Source organism: Papio anubis, chromosome 6 (genome assembly GCF_008728515.1).
Source record: "Papio anubis isolate 15944 chromosome 6, Panubis1.0, whole genome shotgun sequence".
NCBI lineage: Eukaryota > Metazoa > Chordata > Mammalia > Primates > Cercopithecidae > Papio > Papio anubis.
This window is the reverse complement of record NC_044981.1, coordinates 153,772,516-153,788,370: the sequence shown is the minus strand read 5'-3', so window position 1 is coordinate 153,788,370 and position 15,855 is coordinate 153,772,516. Positions and strand designations below refer to the sequence as shown.

At 36.7% G+C, this 15,855-nt stretch overlaps 1 protein-coding gene across 12 annotated transcripts in view; it reads right to left on the bottom strand.

Moving 5' to 3' along the window:
* Window positions 1-15,855, bottom strand: part of AK9 (adenylate kinase 9) — a 145,375-nt gene that overhangs the window by 100,365 nt on the left and 29,155 nt on the right. For 11 of the 12 annotated variants that reach the window (XR_002521825.2, XR_002521826.2, XM_031667531.1 and 8 more), the window contains 3 exons: window positions 14,702-14,814; window positions 11,378-11,563; window positions 6,287-6,415 (listed from right to left, as the gene is read on the bottom strand). Coding sequence is in view for 10 of the 12 variants with exons in the window: in XM_031667531.1 (XP_031523391.1) it covers window positions 6,287-6,415; window positions 11,378-11,563; window positions 14,702-14,814 (428 nt within the window). In the remaining 2 variants the exon portion in view is untranslated. Of the gene's footprint in view, window positions 1-6,286; window positions 6,416-11,362; window positions 11,564-14,701; window positions 14,815-15,855 lie in introns of all 12 variants that reach the window. The other variant, XM_031667537.1, reaches the window with a different exon arrangement.

Genomic DNA, 15,855 nt, shown 5'->3' with positions numbered 1-15,855 from the left:
TACCCAAACAGAGATACAGACCAATGGATCAAATTGAGGCCTCCAGAAATAACACCACACATCACAACCATCTGATCTTTGACAAACCTGACAAAAACAAGAAATGGGAAAGGATTTCCTATTTAATAAATGGTGCTGGGAAAACTGACTAGCCATATGTGAGAAAGCAAGCTGGATCCTTCTTACACCTTATACAAAAATTAATTTAAAATGGATTAAAGACTTTACATGTTAGACCTAAAACCATAAAACAGAAGCAAACCTAGGCAATACATTCAGGACATAGGCATGGGCAAGGACTGCATGACTAAAACACAAAAGCAATAATGTAGCGAGCCAAAAAATAAACAAATGGGATCTAATTAAGCGAAAGAGCTTCTGCACAGCAGAAAGAAACTACCATCAAGTGAACAGGCCTACAGAATGGGAGAAAAATTTTGCAATCTTCATCTGACAAAGGGCTAATATCCAAGTCTAAAGAACCCAAACAAATTTACAAGAAAAAACAACCCATCAAAAGTGGGCAAGGAAGTGAACAATTTACTTCTCAAAGAGACATTTATGCAGCCAGCAGACACGTGAAAAAATGCTCATCATCACTGGTCATCAGAGAAATGCAAATCAAAACCACAATGAGATACCACCAGTTAGAATGGAAGTCATTAAAAAGTCAGAACAACAGATGCTGGAGAGGATGTGGAGAAATAGGAACAGTTTACACTGTTGGTGGGAGTGTAAACTAGTTCAACCATTGTGGAAGACAGTGTGGCGATTCCTCAAGGATCTAGAACTAGAAAGTACCATTTGACCCAGCAATCCCATTACTGAATTATATACCCAAAGGATTATAAATCATGCTGCTATAAAGACACATGCACACCGCGATATGTTTATTGCAGCACTACTCACAATAGCAAGACTTGAACCAACCAAATGTCCATCAATGATAAGACTGGATTAAAGAAAAATGTAGCATATATACACCATGGAATACTATGCAGCCATAAAAAGAATGAGTTCGTGTCCTTTGGGGACATGGATGCAACTGGAAAACCATCATTCTAGACAAACCATGGCAAAGGACAGAAAACAAACACGCATGTTCTCACTCATAGGTGGGGTGAACAATAGAGATCCTTGGATGCAGGGCGGGGAACATCACACACTGGGCTGTTGTGGGGTGGGGTCTGGGGGAGGGATAGCATTAAGAGAAATACCTAATGTAAATGAAACTTGAGTTAATGGGTGCAGCACACCAACATGGCATGTATGCATATGTAACAAACCTGCATATTTGTGCACATGTACCCTAGAACAAAAGTATAATAAAAAATAAAAATAAAAAAGAACATGATATGAAATGTGATAACATTGGAAACATTCAAAACAGTTTCTTTGGGCTCTAATTGTATCTGACTCCCCCATTTATATGTTTTCTTCTTTATTGAGTAAAATTGACTTCTTTTCTATGAACAATTTCAGTTAAATCCACAGGAAAAATTTAGCTTTTTCCTCCTGAAGTTTCCAATTTTGGGGGTAATTTTAAGCATAAATATAAACAATCAAATATGGAAACAAATGAAAATGAGATCCTAGGCGATGGGATTAGCAATTCACTTTGTTACCATCCTCTTTATCAATTTAGCAGCTTGATTGTGGAGGGACATTTTCTGACTTTGTTTGAAAGCCGATTGTCCACTTTTAAGAGCTGCCTCTAGGGTACTTTAAGTACCCTAGAACTTAAAGTATAATTTAAAAACAAAAAGAATTTCAAGCCAGAAAAAAAAAAGATGCAACGTATTTTTTTAATTTTAAGACACTTTTTTTCTTATGGAATTTTTTTTTTAAACCCAGAAAAGTAGAAATTGATCTCTCATCCAGCCCCCAAAGGTAACTACTATTACTGTTTTCCTCCCATCTTTCATGCCATGAAAAATTGTTTTGCAAGTTCAAAATCATAATGGAGCTTACTTTTTCACTTAACATTATAACTAACCTTCCCCTATACTTTTTACAAGATCACTGTCAATGTAACATTTTAGTGGTTTTATAAGATTATGTACTGTGGATATAGCACTATTTAATATTCCTCTGCTGTTTGACATTTAGGTATGTTATAATACTTAATTAGTTATTTTCAAGCATTTCTTTTTATGGAAGTTTTAAAAATTACTTTCTTCTTTAATAATTACCAAAATAACTTGTACTAACTGTAACCAGTGAAGGAATGCAAAAAAGTACATAGAAACAGTTAACACAACTTCTCCCTACTCCTCCATGCTGCCCCCCCAACCTGGTGGGTTTCTTTACATAAGCATTCACCTCATTGATATAAATTTACGCACACATATAAATGTTCAGTAACAGAGAACATGCATCCTTTGGTATATCCTCATATATTGGATATATGGGCCAGATTTTTAAAAGTAGGGTTTTATTTTTTTGTTTTTTGTTTTTGAAATGGAGTTTCACTGTTGCCCAGGCTGGACTGCAGTGGCGCGATCTTGGCTCACTGCAACCTCTGCCCCCCTGGCTCAAGCGAGTCTCCTGCCTCAGCCTCCCGAGTAGCTGGGATTATAGGTGCCCACCACCAGGCCTGGCTGATTTTTGTATTTTTAGTAGAGAGGAGGTTTCACCATGTTGGCCAGGCTGGTCTCGAACTCCTGACTTCAGGTGATCCACCCATCTCAGCCTCCCTAAGTATTGGGATTACAGGCGTGAGCCACCATGCCTGGCAAAAGTAGGTTTTAACATTAATATAGGTAGGTATAGCCAGTTGGTTTTCCAAAGGTGGTGGCAATTCAAAGCCCTAACCAGCAATGTATGAGAAGGTTCATTTCTTCTTGCCACCATTGGCTATTTTAGCTTTTAAATTTCTGCCAAATTGAGTTAAAAGATGGAATCAGTTTATTTTACTTTTTATTCCTGTGGCGAGGTTCAGCATTCAGATATGCATCTCTGTAAACTGCCTTATCATAACCTCTATCCATTTTTCTATCGGATTGTTTCTTTTCTCTGACACTCATGGAAAGTTTTTAACCCTTATCTGGCATGTGGATTGCAAATATTTTACCTTTCCATGATTTATCTTTTGAATGTATTTATGGCATCGTCAGCAAGATAAAATATTTTAATAATCAATATATATTTTCATTACTTGTAGACTTCCTTTCTTGTTTAAATTAGATTTTCTTCTCTCTCTCTCTCTTTCTCTATTTTTCTCTTTCTCTCCTTCTTTCTTGTGGAGACAGGGTTTCACCATGGTTTTTGCCATGATGCCCAGTCTGGTCTTGAACTCTTGGGCTCAAGCGATCTGCCCGCCTTGGCCTCTCAAGTGTTGGGATTATAGGCATGAGCCACCACACCCAGCCTAAATTAGATTTTCTTTATCTCAAGATTCTATTAACATTCTTCTAAATTTTATTCTACTATTTGTTTTTATTTTTAATATTAAAATCCAATATCTACTGGATTTTATTTTTGTACATCAACAGTGTTGAATTCTGAGCCCTGTGTTCCTGGAAAGTAGGGATGGTTGAGAAATAAGACCCACCTCCATCCTTCCTCAAGGACTCAGATAAAGTCTGTCTCCATCTTTTCTCATGACTCAAGGATGGCTCCCTTGTTTATCTGCTTCCATAAAATCCAGCTCGCTTCCATTTCTTTTAGAAGGTCCTTATTAATGAACATTCTCCTTATTGCAAGTTTGAACCAAATCATCTCTTTAATTATCCAGTGTATTTTGTTTTTCACAATATTGTGCAAGGTTAGATTCTACATGTTTTCCTCTAGACTGACAACAGATTATACCATCATTATTCACTTACCCATAAATAATCATGTTTTGAACAAGGCTTCACATCACATTGTTTTACACATATATATTTCTTTCTTTCTTTCTCTCTTTCTTTTTTGAGACAGAGTCTTGCTCTGTCATCCAGGCTGGAGGCGCAATCTCAGCTTACTGCAACCTCTGTCTCCTGGGTTCAAGCAATTCTCCCGCCTCAGCCTCCCGAGTAGCTGGGATTACAGGTGTGCACCATCATGCCCGGCTGTTTTTTGGATTTTAGTAGAGATGGGGTTTCACCATGTTGCCCAGGCTGGTCTCAAACTCCCGAGCTCAGGTAATCCACCCCCCTCGGCCTCCCAAAGAGCTAGGATTACAGGCATGAGCCACCGCGCCCAGCCTGTTCTATATTTTTTACTGTTTCCTTAAGCTAGATTCAATCTTAAGAGTGAACTACTAAGTTGCAGAGTATCAACACTCTTAAGGAAATGGATACCTGCACCAGGAGCTGAGTGCAGGTTCAAAGACAGACCCAAATGGGGACGTGGTGTTGGCTTAGCCCTGAAGCAGTGGGCAGAATGTATACCAGAAAGTGATGCAGCTCAGTTTGCTCCTGCTTACTTTCCTTGTATCTCTTGGAGATACACTGAACTTTAGTGGTCTTGGTCTAAAAGCGAAGTAACATCTCAGCCAGGTCAGAAGAGATTAGAATTGTAGGGTCTTACCCTTTATGGCTCTCCTCCCTCAACATATAAGGCAATTGCTTGGCTATTCAGCAAGTATCATCTAGGCCTAAAGTCTAGGTTCTTGGCTTTGAAATTCTGCTTTGTTGCACTAGGGCAATGAATTCTTATCTACATTTTGCTGCAGGGCCTAGATGTTTTCTACTTCTGGGTGTTTTTGTGGACAACCTGTCAAAGGACGGCCGTACAAATTCATATTTGAGGTATAAGAGTTCTTTACTATACCCTTGCTAGCATTAGGAATTTTTACTACCTGTTCAACTTTTAAATTTTGATCATGGAAATGATATTTCATTACTTAGGTTAGCATTTCTTTATTATCAGTGAAGCTGAACATTTTTTCTACAGGCTTATCACTCTTCATTTTTGTTAATTGCTCATATTTGTTGTCCATTTATCTCAGGACAGAGTGAACTTACAGGCTTTTAAAAAATCATTTCTATGACCTTTTAATATATCAAAGCTTTAAATCTTTCATCATAGTTAATGTGAATATTTTTCCAGTTTATTGTCTTTTAGTTTGAGTGTGGTTTTATCTATTTAATTTCTGGAAGTTGTATATTTAATGAAATTGAAGCTATCATTCTTTTTCCTTTGTATCTTGTCATCTGTGTTGATCAACGTTTGTTAAGCATTTACTGCTTGCCAGACTTTGGGCACTGCACTGGGCACCAGCAATGTGAGGAAATATAACCTGGTGCTTGTACTAAAAAGATAACCTCTGCATTTCCCCCCCGTAAATACAATTTTCTAATTTCTGAATCTGATTCTAATTTGGCTTTATTTCATACCCAGTGCCAGCCACTTAAGGAGTAGTCAGGATGCTTTTATTGAAGGAAGAAAGGATGTTATTGATAGTCATGTACTTCAAGCTTCAGAAGCTACGTTTATAAGCCAGTGACAGGAGAGGTGGGGAGGAATAGAAGTCATACATATGAAAGCAATTAAGTGTGGTTCCCATTTTGGGGGATGGATGCTGAGAATGAAAATGATCCACTCATTTATCTTTAAAATAATATAAACATTGTGAGACAGCATGAAACACATTCTTTCGTTTCTCTATCATATGGGAACAGGCAATTGGAGGACTGTGTCTTATTTGTCTTCATAGTTCTGTTGCTTAGCATAGTGTCTGGCTAAATGTGCAAGTTCCATAAATGTTTGTTGACTAAATCTCCAACACAAATGATTATATTTAGTAGAGTCTTACCTGGACTTTTTACCATATAAAATATGCTTTTCACATACTTGTAATCTCAGTCATCATACTTTTAGAATACTATTTTAATTAAATCCTTCCTATTATATTATATAATGGTCTTACCATGTTTACATATAATGGGATAACCATAGACCAATCAGCATCACAAATTCTACCTTTTAAACAAAAGGTGTACCTGAAGTGTACATTTGTTTTGATAAAGCTATAACTTACAGATTGAAAATGCTTTTATAACATAGTCTTTTAACATGAATTTTCCAACTCCTATCCATAAAGGAATTTCCCCACTGGCTTTTGAAAAATGCAGTTCATTTGTCAGTTTGCAGTAACAGAGTTGCTTTGTAAGAGTAAAATAATATTGTTCTGCGAAAACAGTCTTTGGGATGGAAGCCTTTTTCTAACAGCTTTCTACAAAGTTCAAGGGGAGAATCAGACAGATAATAATACATGGGGATGAAGACATGTGAAAGCTATTTAACCAGTGATGAAACACAAATATCAATATTCATTTTCAGTGATATATTTTGTTCTTACTTCTAAAGTTTGGAGAATTGTTTCCTTATAAAGCTTAACAATGTTTTCAACGTTTTCCAAATAATCTTCAGGCCTCTGAACTAGATGATGAAGAATTTCAGCCACCATCTGCATTTCGGCAATAAATGCCTAAATGGAAAAGAAGAGATTTCAAATATCTTTAGGTCAACGACTATTCAATTTACAAGCCATATTCCCTACTCCTTACACCTAGATACCATTTTGGGGTCAGAAGCAGGGGTAGGGGATGATTAGAGATTAAGGATTTTTATTTAAGAGCGTGGAAGACTCCTAGGGGGTCTTCATCAGATGGAATAAAGCTTTAAATTAACCTGGATATTTTCTCATGTCTGTTTGCTCCCCAATAAATAGGGACAAGTAGGGGAAGAACATCAGATTTTTAGAGACAAAATAGAGAAATTAGATTTCCTGTGAACACCTGAGCTTGTAGTTCATTCATTCAAGTATTTATTGAGTGTCTTCTATGCATCAGGTGCTGTTCTAAGGATTTGGGATAGAACAGTGAATGAAACCAACTAACACCCTGGGCTCATAGCACTCACACACACTGCAGTTGAGGAAGGCAGCATAAACAAGTACACAAATAAACATATAACATATTAGGTGGTGGTAAGTACTAGAAAGAAAAATAAAGCAGGGTAGCATGGATGAAGAGTGGTGGGAGAAGATGCTATTTACGTCAAGTGGTCATGAAAGGGTTATCTGAAGAAATGGAATTTGAGTTGAAATCTGAAGGAAATGAGGGAGAGAGAACTGCCACACAAGTTTCTAGAGAAAGAACATTTTAAGGTAGAGGCAACAGTGTTCCATATCATATTTATGATGCTAATTATTCATTCTTTCCCATTTTTATCAATGCATACATATACATATTTTACTTGAGCCATATTCTCTATATAAGCCATTTTATAACCTGTTTTAAGTATTATTTTAATGGTCAAATAATATATTAATTTCCTTGAATGTACAATTATTTAATTACTCTATAGTTGGACAACAATGTTTCAGGCTTTTCACAATTACAAATAATATTGCAATAAGTAGCTTTGTAAATAAATCTTTATATGGCTAATATTTTCCCTTAGAATAATTCCTACAAGTAGAATTACTGGACTAAAGGTTATACATTTCAAAGTGGCTCAATACACATCTTTTCCGAAAGATGCTACCATTCTTTTCTCCCTAGCAGAGGGCTTTGCTAGCACGCTGGCATTCATTCATTCGTGATTACACAGCTTTGTATTAAGTACCCACTATCAGGCACTGGAGACAGTCCCTGCTGCATAGAGTTTTCATTCAGTGGGGCAGACAGATAATAAGCAAGTAAAAAAGTAACATAATTTCAGAAAGTGATAAGTGCTATGAGGAAAATAAAACAGAGCAAGGGGCTAGACTTATGCTATTCAGCATGGAAGTTATTAGCCACATTTCCCCATTGAGCACTTGAAATTTGGCAAGTGCGATTGGAATGTGCTGTAAATATAAAATACATACCAGATTTCAAAAAATTAGATGAAAATAGAACATGTCATTCTCAGAATGTTTATGTTGATTATAAGTTGAAATAAATTTTTTTGATATATTTAATTAAATAAACTGTATTATTCAAATGGCTTTCACTTGTTTATATTGATTATAAGTTGAAATAAAATTTTTGAATATATTCAATTAAATAAAATACATTATTCAAATGACTTTCACTTGTTTCTTTTTGCTTTTAAAAAGCATGACTACTAGCACATTTAAAATCACTTATGGCTAGCAGTACATTTCTATTGCACAGCGCTAGGTTAGAGAGTCGCTTGCTGGAGGGTCTCTGAGGATGTAATACCTGGGGTGAGACCAGGATGAGTAGAAGGAATAGCCATGTGAAGATGAATTGAAGAGTGTTGTAGGTAGTGGAGAGAGGAAACAGTAAATGCAAAGGCGTGAAGCTGAAATGAGCTTAGCACAGTTGAAGACGACTAGCTAGAAGGCTAATGTGGCTGGAATACAATGAGTAGGCAGAATTGAGATCAGAGAGGCTGGGTTCATGGCTTTGTAAGCCACATGAGGGTGTTTGGATTTTAATTTAAAGGCAATGGAAAGTCACTGAGGGTTATTTATATACATTTTTAAATGAGTCTGGCTTCTGTAACAAGTGGAATGGGATAGGGAGGGTTGAGGAGAACAAAAGCCAAGATAATATTTACAATGCTGTTGTAGCAATTCGAGGACAGTGCTTCAATTTGTGTGTATGTAGGATGAATACACCTTCATGTTGGCCATCGATCTCAGCAGGTGGCAGGTCTGCTCATCTAACTTCTGAACATGGCTGTGTCACTAGGCAGAGATCATGCAAACCAGACCCCAGAGGCTGAGTCTAGTCTAAGGATATAAACTGATCATCTCCCACAGCACTGGCCAGCATTGTGTTGTAAACATTTCAGACTAATTGCCACTCCCATCTATTTAAAAACGTGTTTTTGGCTTCCCTGGAAAAAATGGCCTCCCTTGTAAAAATGGGCCAGCATTTCCACATGGCAACAGTTGGCTGGGCTGGAGCCAAGAGGCAGTTGTCCTCTGAAGAGCATGAAACTTTCTGCAGAAATGGAGACGTTCCATAGCTCCACTGTCCACAGCCATACTTGGCCAATGAGCACTTGAAATGTGGCTAGAGATACTGAGTAACTAAATTTTAAACTTAATGTAATTTTAATTAATTTCAATTTAAATAGCCATGTGAGGCTAGTGGCTATCATACTGCACAATGCAGTGTTAGCCTACCCCAATTCTCCCTCTTCCCAATTATGTAATCCCTGGCCGATATCACCAATGGATATAACCTACCTGACCCCTAAAATTAAGTAAGTTGTGACCCCTGTATCTCACCATTTGAGGGCTACATTGGCTTTGATTTCAGATAGTATGTTTTATTTATGCTAAAGTGGCACACTTTATTCCTACTTGCTATGAGGCTTTCCTTTATTTGAAAAAATCTGGAATTCATGCTGGTTACTATCTAACGCCTTATTTACATGGGTGAGATTATGTTTTTAAATGGGCTTTATTATGTTAACACTTTTTAAAAATTGAATACCCATTTCAAAGATTTATCTAACCCATTAATTAGGGGACCAGTAGAATGGCAAGGTGAAAGTATTTCTAATCTCTGAAATAATATTGCAAAGTTAGATACAAGGCTGCTTAATGTCCCATAGGACAATAAAGCTGTAACTTTTGGGGGTTATCTTTTTCTACTGGAGAAACAATTTGCAATGTGTCTATCTATAAATTAACATCTGACTTCACAGCATCTAGGCCCTAATAGAAATAATCAATCACAGGCATATTTCACTAGGGCAGGTATTGGCCAACTATGGCCCTTCCCACCCTAGTGGGTCATATCCAGACCATCACCTATTGATACATTTCTTAATATCAATTTTTCTTGTCAAGTCATGGTAAAAGATTCTCTTTTAGCCCAAAACCTTAGAAGACAAAAATATTATTTTGATGCCCTATTGCTTATATTTAGTAGTATTTACTTTAGAATTGTCATAACAATGTGTACATGTGAAATTGGGCTATGTATTTCTTTTCACATTCTCTCTTTGTCAGAGTTTGAAATCAGGGTTGTGTTAGCTTCACAAATTGAATGATGCCTGGTTTACTTTGTTCCCTACATTATATTTAGTCCTTTATTGCTCTGATATGGTTTAAATGTTTGTCTCTTTCAAAGCTCATGCTGAAATTCCGTCCCCAATGTAGCAGTATTGAGAGGTAGGGTCTTTAAAAGGTGACTGAGTCATGAGGGCCCATGAAGGATTAATCCATTCATGGATTAATGGGTTAATGGATTAATTGGTTATTATGCGAGTAAGACTGTGGTCTCATATGAAGAGGAAGAGAGACCTGAGCTAGCACACTAAGCCGCCTCACCATGTGATGCGCCACCACCTCGGGACTCTGCAGAGAGTCTCCACCTGCAAGAAGGCCCTCACCAGATGCGACTCCTCAACTTTAGACTTCTCAGCCTCCATAACTATAAGAAATAAATTCCTTTTCTTAAGGGAATGCTCAAACACTGTTGGTGGAGTTGTAAATTAGTTCATTCCCTGTTGAAAGCAGTTTGAAGATTTCTCAAATAATTGAAAACTGAATTATTCAACTCAGTAATCCCATTACAGGTCATATATCCAAAGGAAAAAAATTGTTCTACTAAAAAGACACTTAACACTCTCATGTTTATCGCACACTGTTCACAACAGCAAAGACATGGAATCAATCTAGGTGCCCATCAGTAGAGGACTGGATAAAGAAAATGTGGTACACATACACCATGAAATACTACACAGCCATAAAAAAGAATAAAATCATGTCCTTTGCAGTAACATGGATGCAGTTGGAGGCCATTATCAGAAACAGAAAACCAAATACTTCACGTTCTCACATGTAAGTGGGAGTTAAACACAGGGTATACATAGACATGAAGATGGGAACAATAGACACTGAGGACTCCAAAAAAGGAAAGGGAGGGAGAAAGGGAAGGGTTGAAAAAATCCTTGTTGTGTACTGTGTTCCCTATTTTGGTGATGGGTTCAGTGCAAGCCCAGACCTCAGCATCACACAATATATCCATACAACAAATCTGAACATGTACCCCCTGAAGCTTAAAATTTAAAAAAAAAAAAAGTCATTCTTTATAAATTACCCAGTTTCAGGTATTCTGTTGTAGGTAACAGAAAACAGACTAAGAAATGCTCTAACTTCTTATTCTACCTTGCCTAGTGCTTGACACATAGTAGGTGACCAATAACTCCATCGTTATGAAATGAAGCACACTGGGTGTCAGAACATCAGAAATATAGAGACACATCTACACTGACAGGAAGGCTAAACTTGACTTCAAGATTATCATCTCATAATCCTTGAAAACATGAAAGACTTTTGCTTATTTCCTCCAAACTCAATAAAAATGTAAAGAAAATGTGTAGCATCTGCTATTTCCTATTACGTATACCATCATTTAATTTAATTATAGCAATTTTTAAAAGTATAGTATATGGTAGTTACCTATTGAGATATTACCTCTTCTTCTTCTTGCTCTTCCTCCTCTTCCTCCTCTTCTCCTTTTCTGTCCTTTTGGGTTTCTTTCTTCTTTTTCCTCTGATTCTCAATGACTTCAGGATCCCACTGGTCTCTACTGTATATGTATCCCGTATTATTGTGCTGTCTTTGCCCAGAAATTCTCTGGCACAAATCATAGTCAGGACACTAAGAAACAACATTATTAAATCACTTAAAACATTTTGAATATGCTTTTAATTCCATGTGTATTTATTGAATATACTGTACAGTACATAAACCAAAAAATTCCCTTAAAACCTAAGCAAATGCAATGTTGTGACTGGCATTTTGCATCAGGTTTCATTACATGCCAAGAGAGGCTCAGATACTAATTTTATGCTATATGTTTTTATTTGTCCAAAATTAATACAGGTGGAAAAGTATTACAAGTCTTAAGATGAGGAAAGAGGATTGGAAAAGTAGGAAGAGTAGAGAAAGGGAATAGAAAATCAGTTAACTCTGCAAAGGTACACAGAATTCTATGATTAGCTTGAAAAGTTTAAGAATGGAACAAAATGGGGGGAATAGCCACATATTTCCAATAAAAAATATTGTTTATTTGTAATATTCACTATGACTTACAGCTTTATGGGTGAGGTATTTTATACAATGCCAGTCATAAGTGGGACCTGAAAGATCATCTATTCTAGTTTAACATTTATATTTTGTAAATGAGAAAACCGAATCTAGGTAGTAAAAAAGCCAAAACCAAAGTCTACAAGTTTCTTGTTCCAAATTGCTTTCACATATGCGATTTTACTGAATTCTCAACTAACCCTATAAGATAAGCAATCCAAATTATGATTAAAGCCATTCTGCAGGTCAGAGAAGTACAGCTCTGGCAGACTGAGAGACCAATCTCAGGTCACAATGTCACATGGAGGAACTGCAACTTGGAACCAGGCCTTCTGATTGTAGTCCATGGTCTATGGTGCATTATTAATGATAATGATGGTTTGAGGCTGTAAATTGTGCTCTGAATGTTTTTCAGGATAAAAAAAAATCTGGATGGTTTTCTGAGGCAGTGATTCTGATACATGAGCATGTAACTCTATCTGGGGAGCTTGTTAAATCGATCACAGCTCCTCTTGTCATTTATTAAGTTTGGAGTGAGGCTTAGATTCTTCAACAAGCATCCTCAGTGATTCTGATGCCGGCAGTTCATGTACCACACATTGAGAAACGAAGGAAGCCAGGAACGTTGGAACCTTCATTGCTCATTTTCTGATTTCTTCATGCCATCTCTAGGTGGAGATGGGATGGGTAATTATTGAGGTAGGACTTTTGTTAGGCTTCCTAATTTTTCACAAAAATTTTCAACCTACTCAGGTAATTTTTTTAAAACATCTGTTTTACAACCCAGGATACCCACCTTCTAGGACCTTGACAAGGACCATCTCCTTCAGCTGTCTCCCGTTCTCATTTGCAGGAAGTGACTAATGAAAGTGTGAGCCTGAAGCATATGCCTCAGAGCAGAAGTGCTCAGTGTCACCTGGAGGGCTTTGCAACACCAATAGCTGGGCTCCATCTGACAGATTCTGGTTCTTAGTTCTGGGGCAGGGCCTGAAAATTTGCGTTTCTACCAAGCTTCTGGTTGCTGTTGCTCTGGGACCACTCTCTGATAACTACTGCTCTAGTAGATTGCTAGACTTTAACCAGGTTTTTGGTAGCACAGAATCCTTTAGAATATGATGAAAACCATAGATTTTTGCGTCAGAAAAGTTCATATAGGCATAAAGTTTTATGTATAATTTCAAGAAGTGCATGAATGCTTAGGGATTCATGGATCTTGGGCTAAGAGCCTCTGCTCTAGAAATTCCAGGCTTATTCCCCAATAAGGCCAAACTATCCAAAAAGTGTGTGTTGCACTGAATTCTGTCTCACATTACGCCCTCTGGTGATACTCTGCTTACCCTGTAGAAACTGCCATAGGACACTTCACAATCACACTTATAACATGAATGGGGTTAAGGACTTTATTCACTACATTAAGCAGTCTCTTATATTAAGACTCATCTAAGGTATTTCTGTCATTCACAATGGCAGTCTTGTTTTGCCTGAGGAATGACTTGTCTTCTCATAGACAATGTGAATTTTATAACTGGTCACACTTCCCCTTTTACTTTAGTTCATCAAACCTAGAACCAAATTTATGACCCAAACTTAGTAACCATTTGGGGTCTTCTGGCCCGTATATCTGTGTGCTCTCTCTCAATTACATCTTAATTTCCTATTGAATCTGTCTTTTCCTCAGTTTAGTTTTTATATGTGGTTTAGTTTTATATGTGGTTTTCTCTCTTTTATGTCCACATTCACATGTGTGACATTCTCAAGTTCACTCGCAATTGTGACTGAGCCCTGGCCATGAGTGGTGGCTGGGGCTGCAGATTACACCACACTCAGAACTGCAAGGCCACCTCTCTCACACAGCTGACCCTGACACTCCACTGGGTCCCAGCATCTGAGCTGACAACCATCTCATTTATTTGAGCTGTCATAAACCCTGGCAAAGTATGGATACAAAGGTTATCATTCATTTTGACATAAACAAGAAGATACCACCTTACTAAATTGTTATCACAACCCCATGAGGCAGCTATTGTCATCTTTGTAAAAAGGAAATCAAGACTTCTAGATGTGATTGACCAAATTCTAACAATAAAAGAGAGAATTAGGAACAGGACCCAGCCTTAACTCATAATTAATATAGTAGTGTTCTTTAACATTCATACATTCATGCCATGTGTCTATTCTTTCATTTTATTAGTAAACTTACTAGGTGCCACTAGGTACCACATAGTATACTGGTTGATATTTATATGAACAAGACATGGTTCCTACCTTCAAGTAAGACAGAGACTAGGAGGAAAATGGATAATTATAATGTAGTAAGGTGAGTAACATGATAGGGAGGGAAAAGCACCACGAATGGTCATCAGAGAGAGATTTAACTCTCTTATGATAAGTAAGGTATGGAAGGGAGAGAAAGAAAGAGAGGTAGTGGAGCGGGGTAGTTGTCAGGGAAAGTTCTAAAGAGATGATGTCTTAACTGACTTTCAAAGGATGGCTATGATGAAGCCTGGTGAGGAGGCAAGAAGGTATCTCATGTGGATGGAGCTGTAGGAGCAAGAGGACAGAACGATGAGAAAGTATGACTCAGTTCCTGCGATTGATGCATAAGTTACTATCTCCCTAACTACTTAAAAATGTTTAAAGCATTCCTTGAATTTAACTACTATCAAAAACAATGGTTTACTCTACTAGCAAAACAACTAATATCCTTACCTTTATATTGATTATAATATCAGGTTTCAAATTTAAGTTTTTAATTAATTCTATTTGCTGTAAGGTAGTCATGGCATCCTGTGAAAGTGATGGTATTTCAGTGATAATATAACCTGTAAAGTAAAACATAATTTTAAAATTTTATAAAATTATCAACATATGAGGGCATGGATTTACTACTTTATAAAATATCATTTATCATAAAGTCATCTGTAAAAATTTTAAATTAACACTTAAGGTGATTGTCACATGAAGTGTAACTACGAATAATGTTTTTCTGATGATAAAGAAATCACTGGGCTAGAAAGAGACATTTTTGAAAATTCCAAGTCAATTTATTTTAGACAGATGAGGTACCTAGGGAAGGAAATTTCATGCTAGTAATTACTTTAACTCATGTTAGGAAAGTTTACTCATATAAATGGTAAAGGCATATTATAGGAGTTGCATGCCATATCATTTTCTTTCTCATATTAATATTTCATAGTATAGTAGAACACATGTATATAATGTTTGTGTAAGTTATGAGAGTAATAAAACACCCATGGACATACTATAATTTTCTGTTTTTTTAAACAGCCAATATAATTTTGGTTTAATGCAGTTATTAGCTTGTATCCCCACCCAGAAATCTCTATCTTCTCACTGAAATTCACCCTGTTTACCATCATCATATTAATTTCCTTAATATATTTCTTTAATTATGTTATTGTCTTGCTCAAGAAACTTTTCTCTTATTTATAAAGTCTCAATTCCTTCAGTGGGAAATAAAACTTTCAGCTTATTTTTCTACATCTTTTCCTGGAAGAACAACAGACAAACTATGTTTATTCAGCCTTGGGTATTTGGCAGAAATTTTATGAAAAGCGAATGGAATGACCCTGTCACTTCAAGGACAAAAAGTGATAGCATTTGTTGCCAGTTATAACATTCAAGTGAAAATCTGAATTTCGAAAAACTTATATCCAACACCATAAGCTTTTCTTGGTGAGATTGGTGGTGACATTAACAAATGCGATTTTTTGATACTGTATAGTAAAATGTGTCAACATTTGGAAGATCTGTATAACTCAGTGAACCAACATTTTCCAAATGACCAATGCATGGTACCACAAAAATTAGGCATAGGTTATAGGTCCATTCCAAGTGCAAGA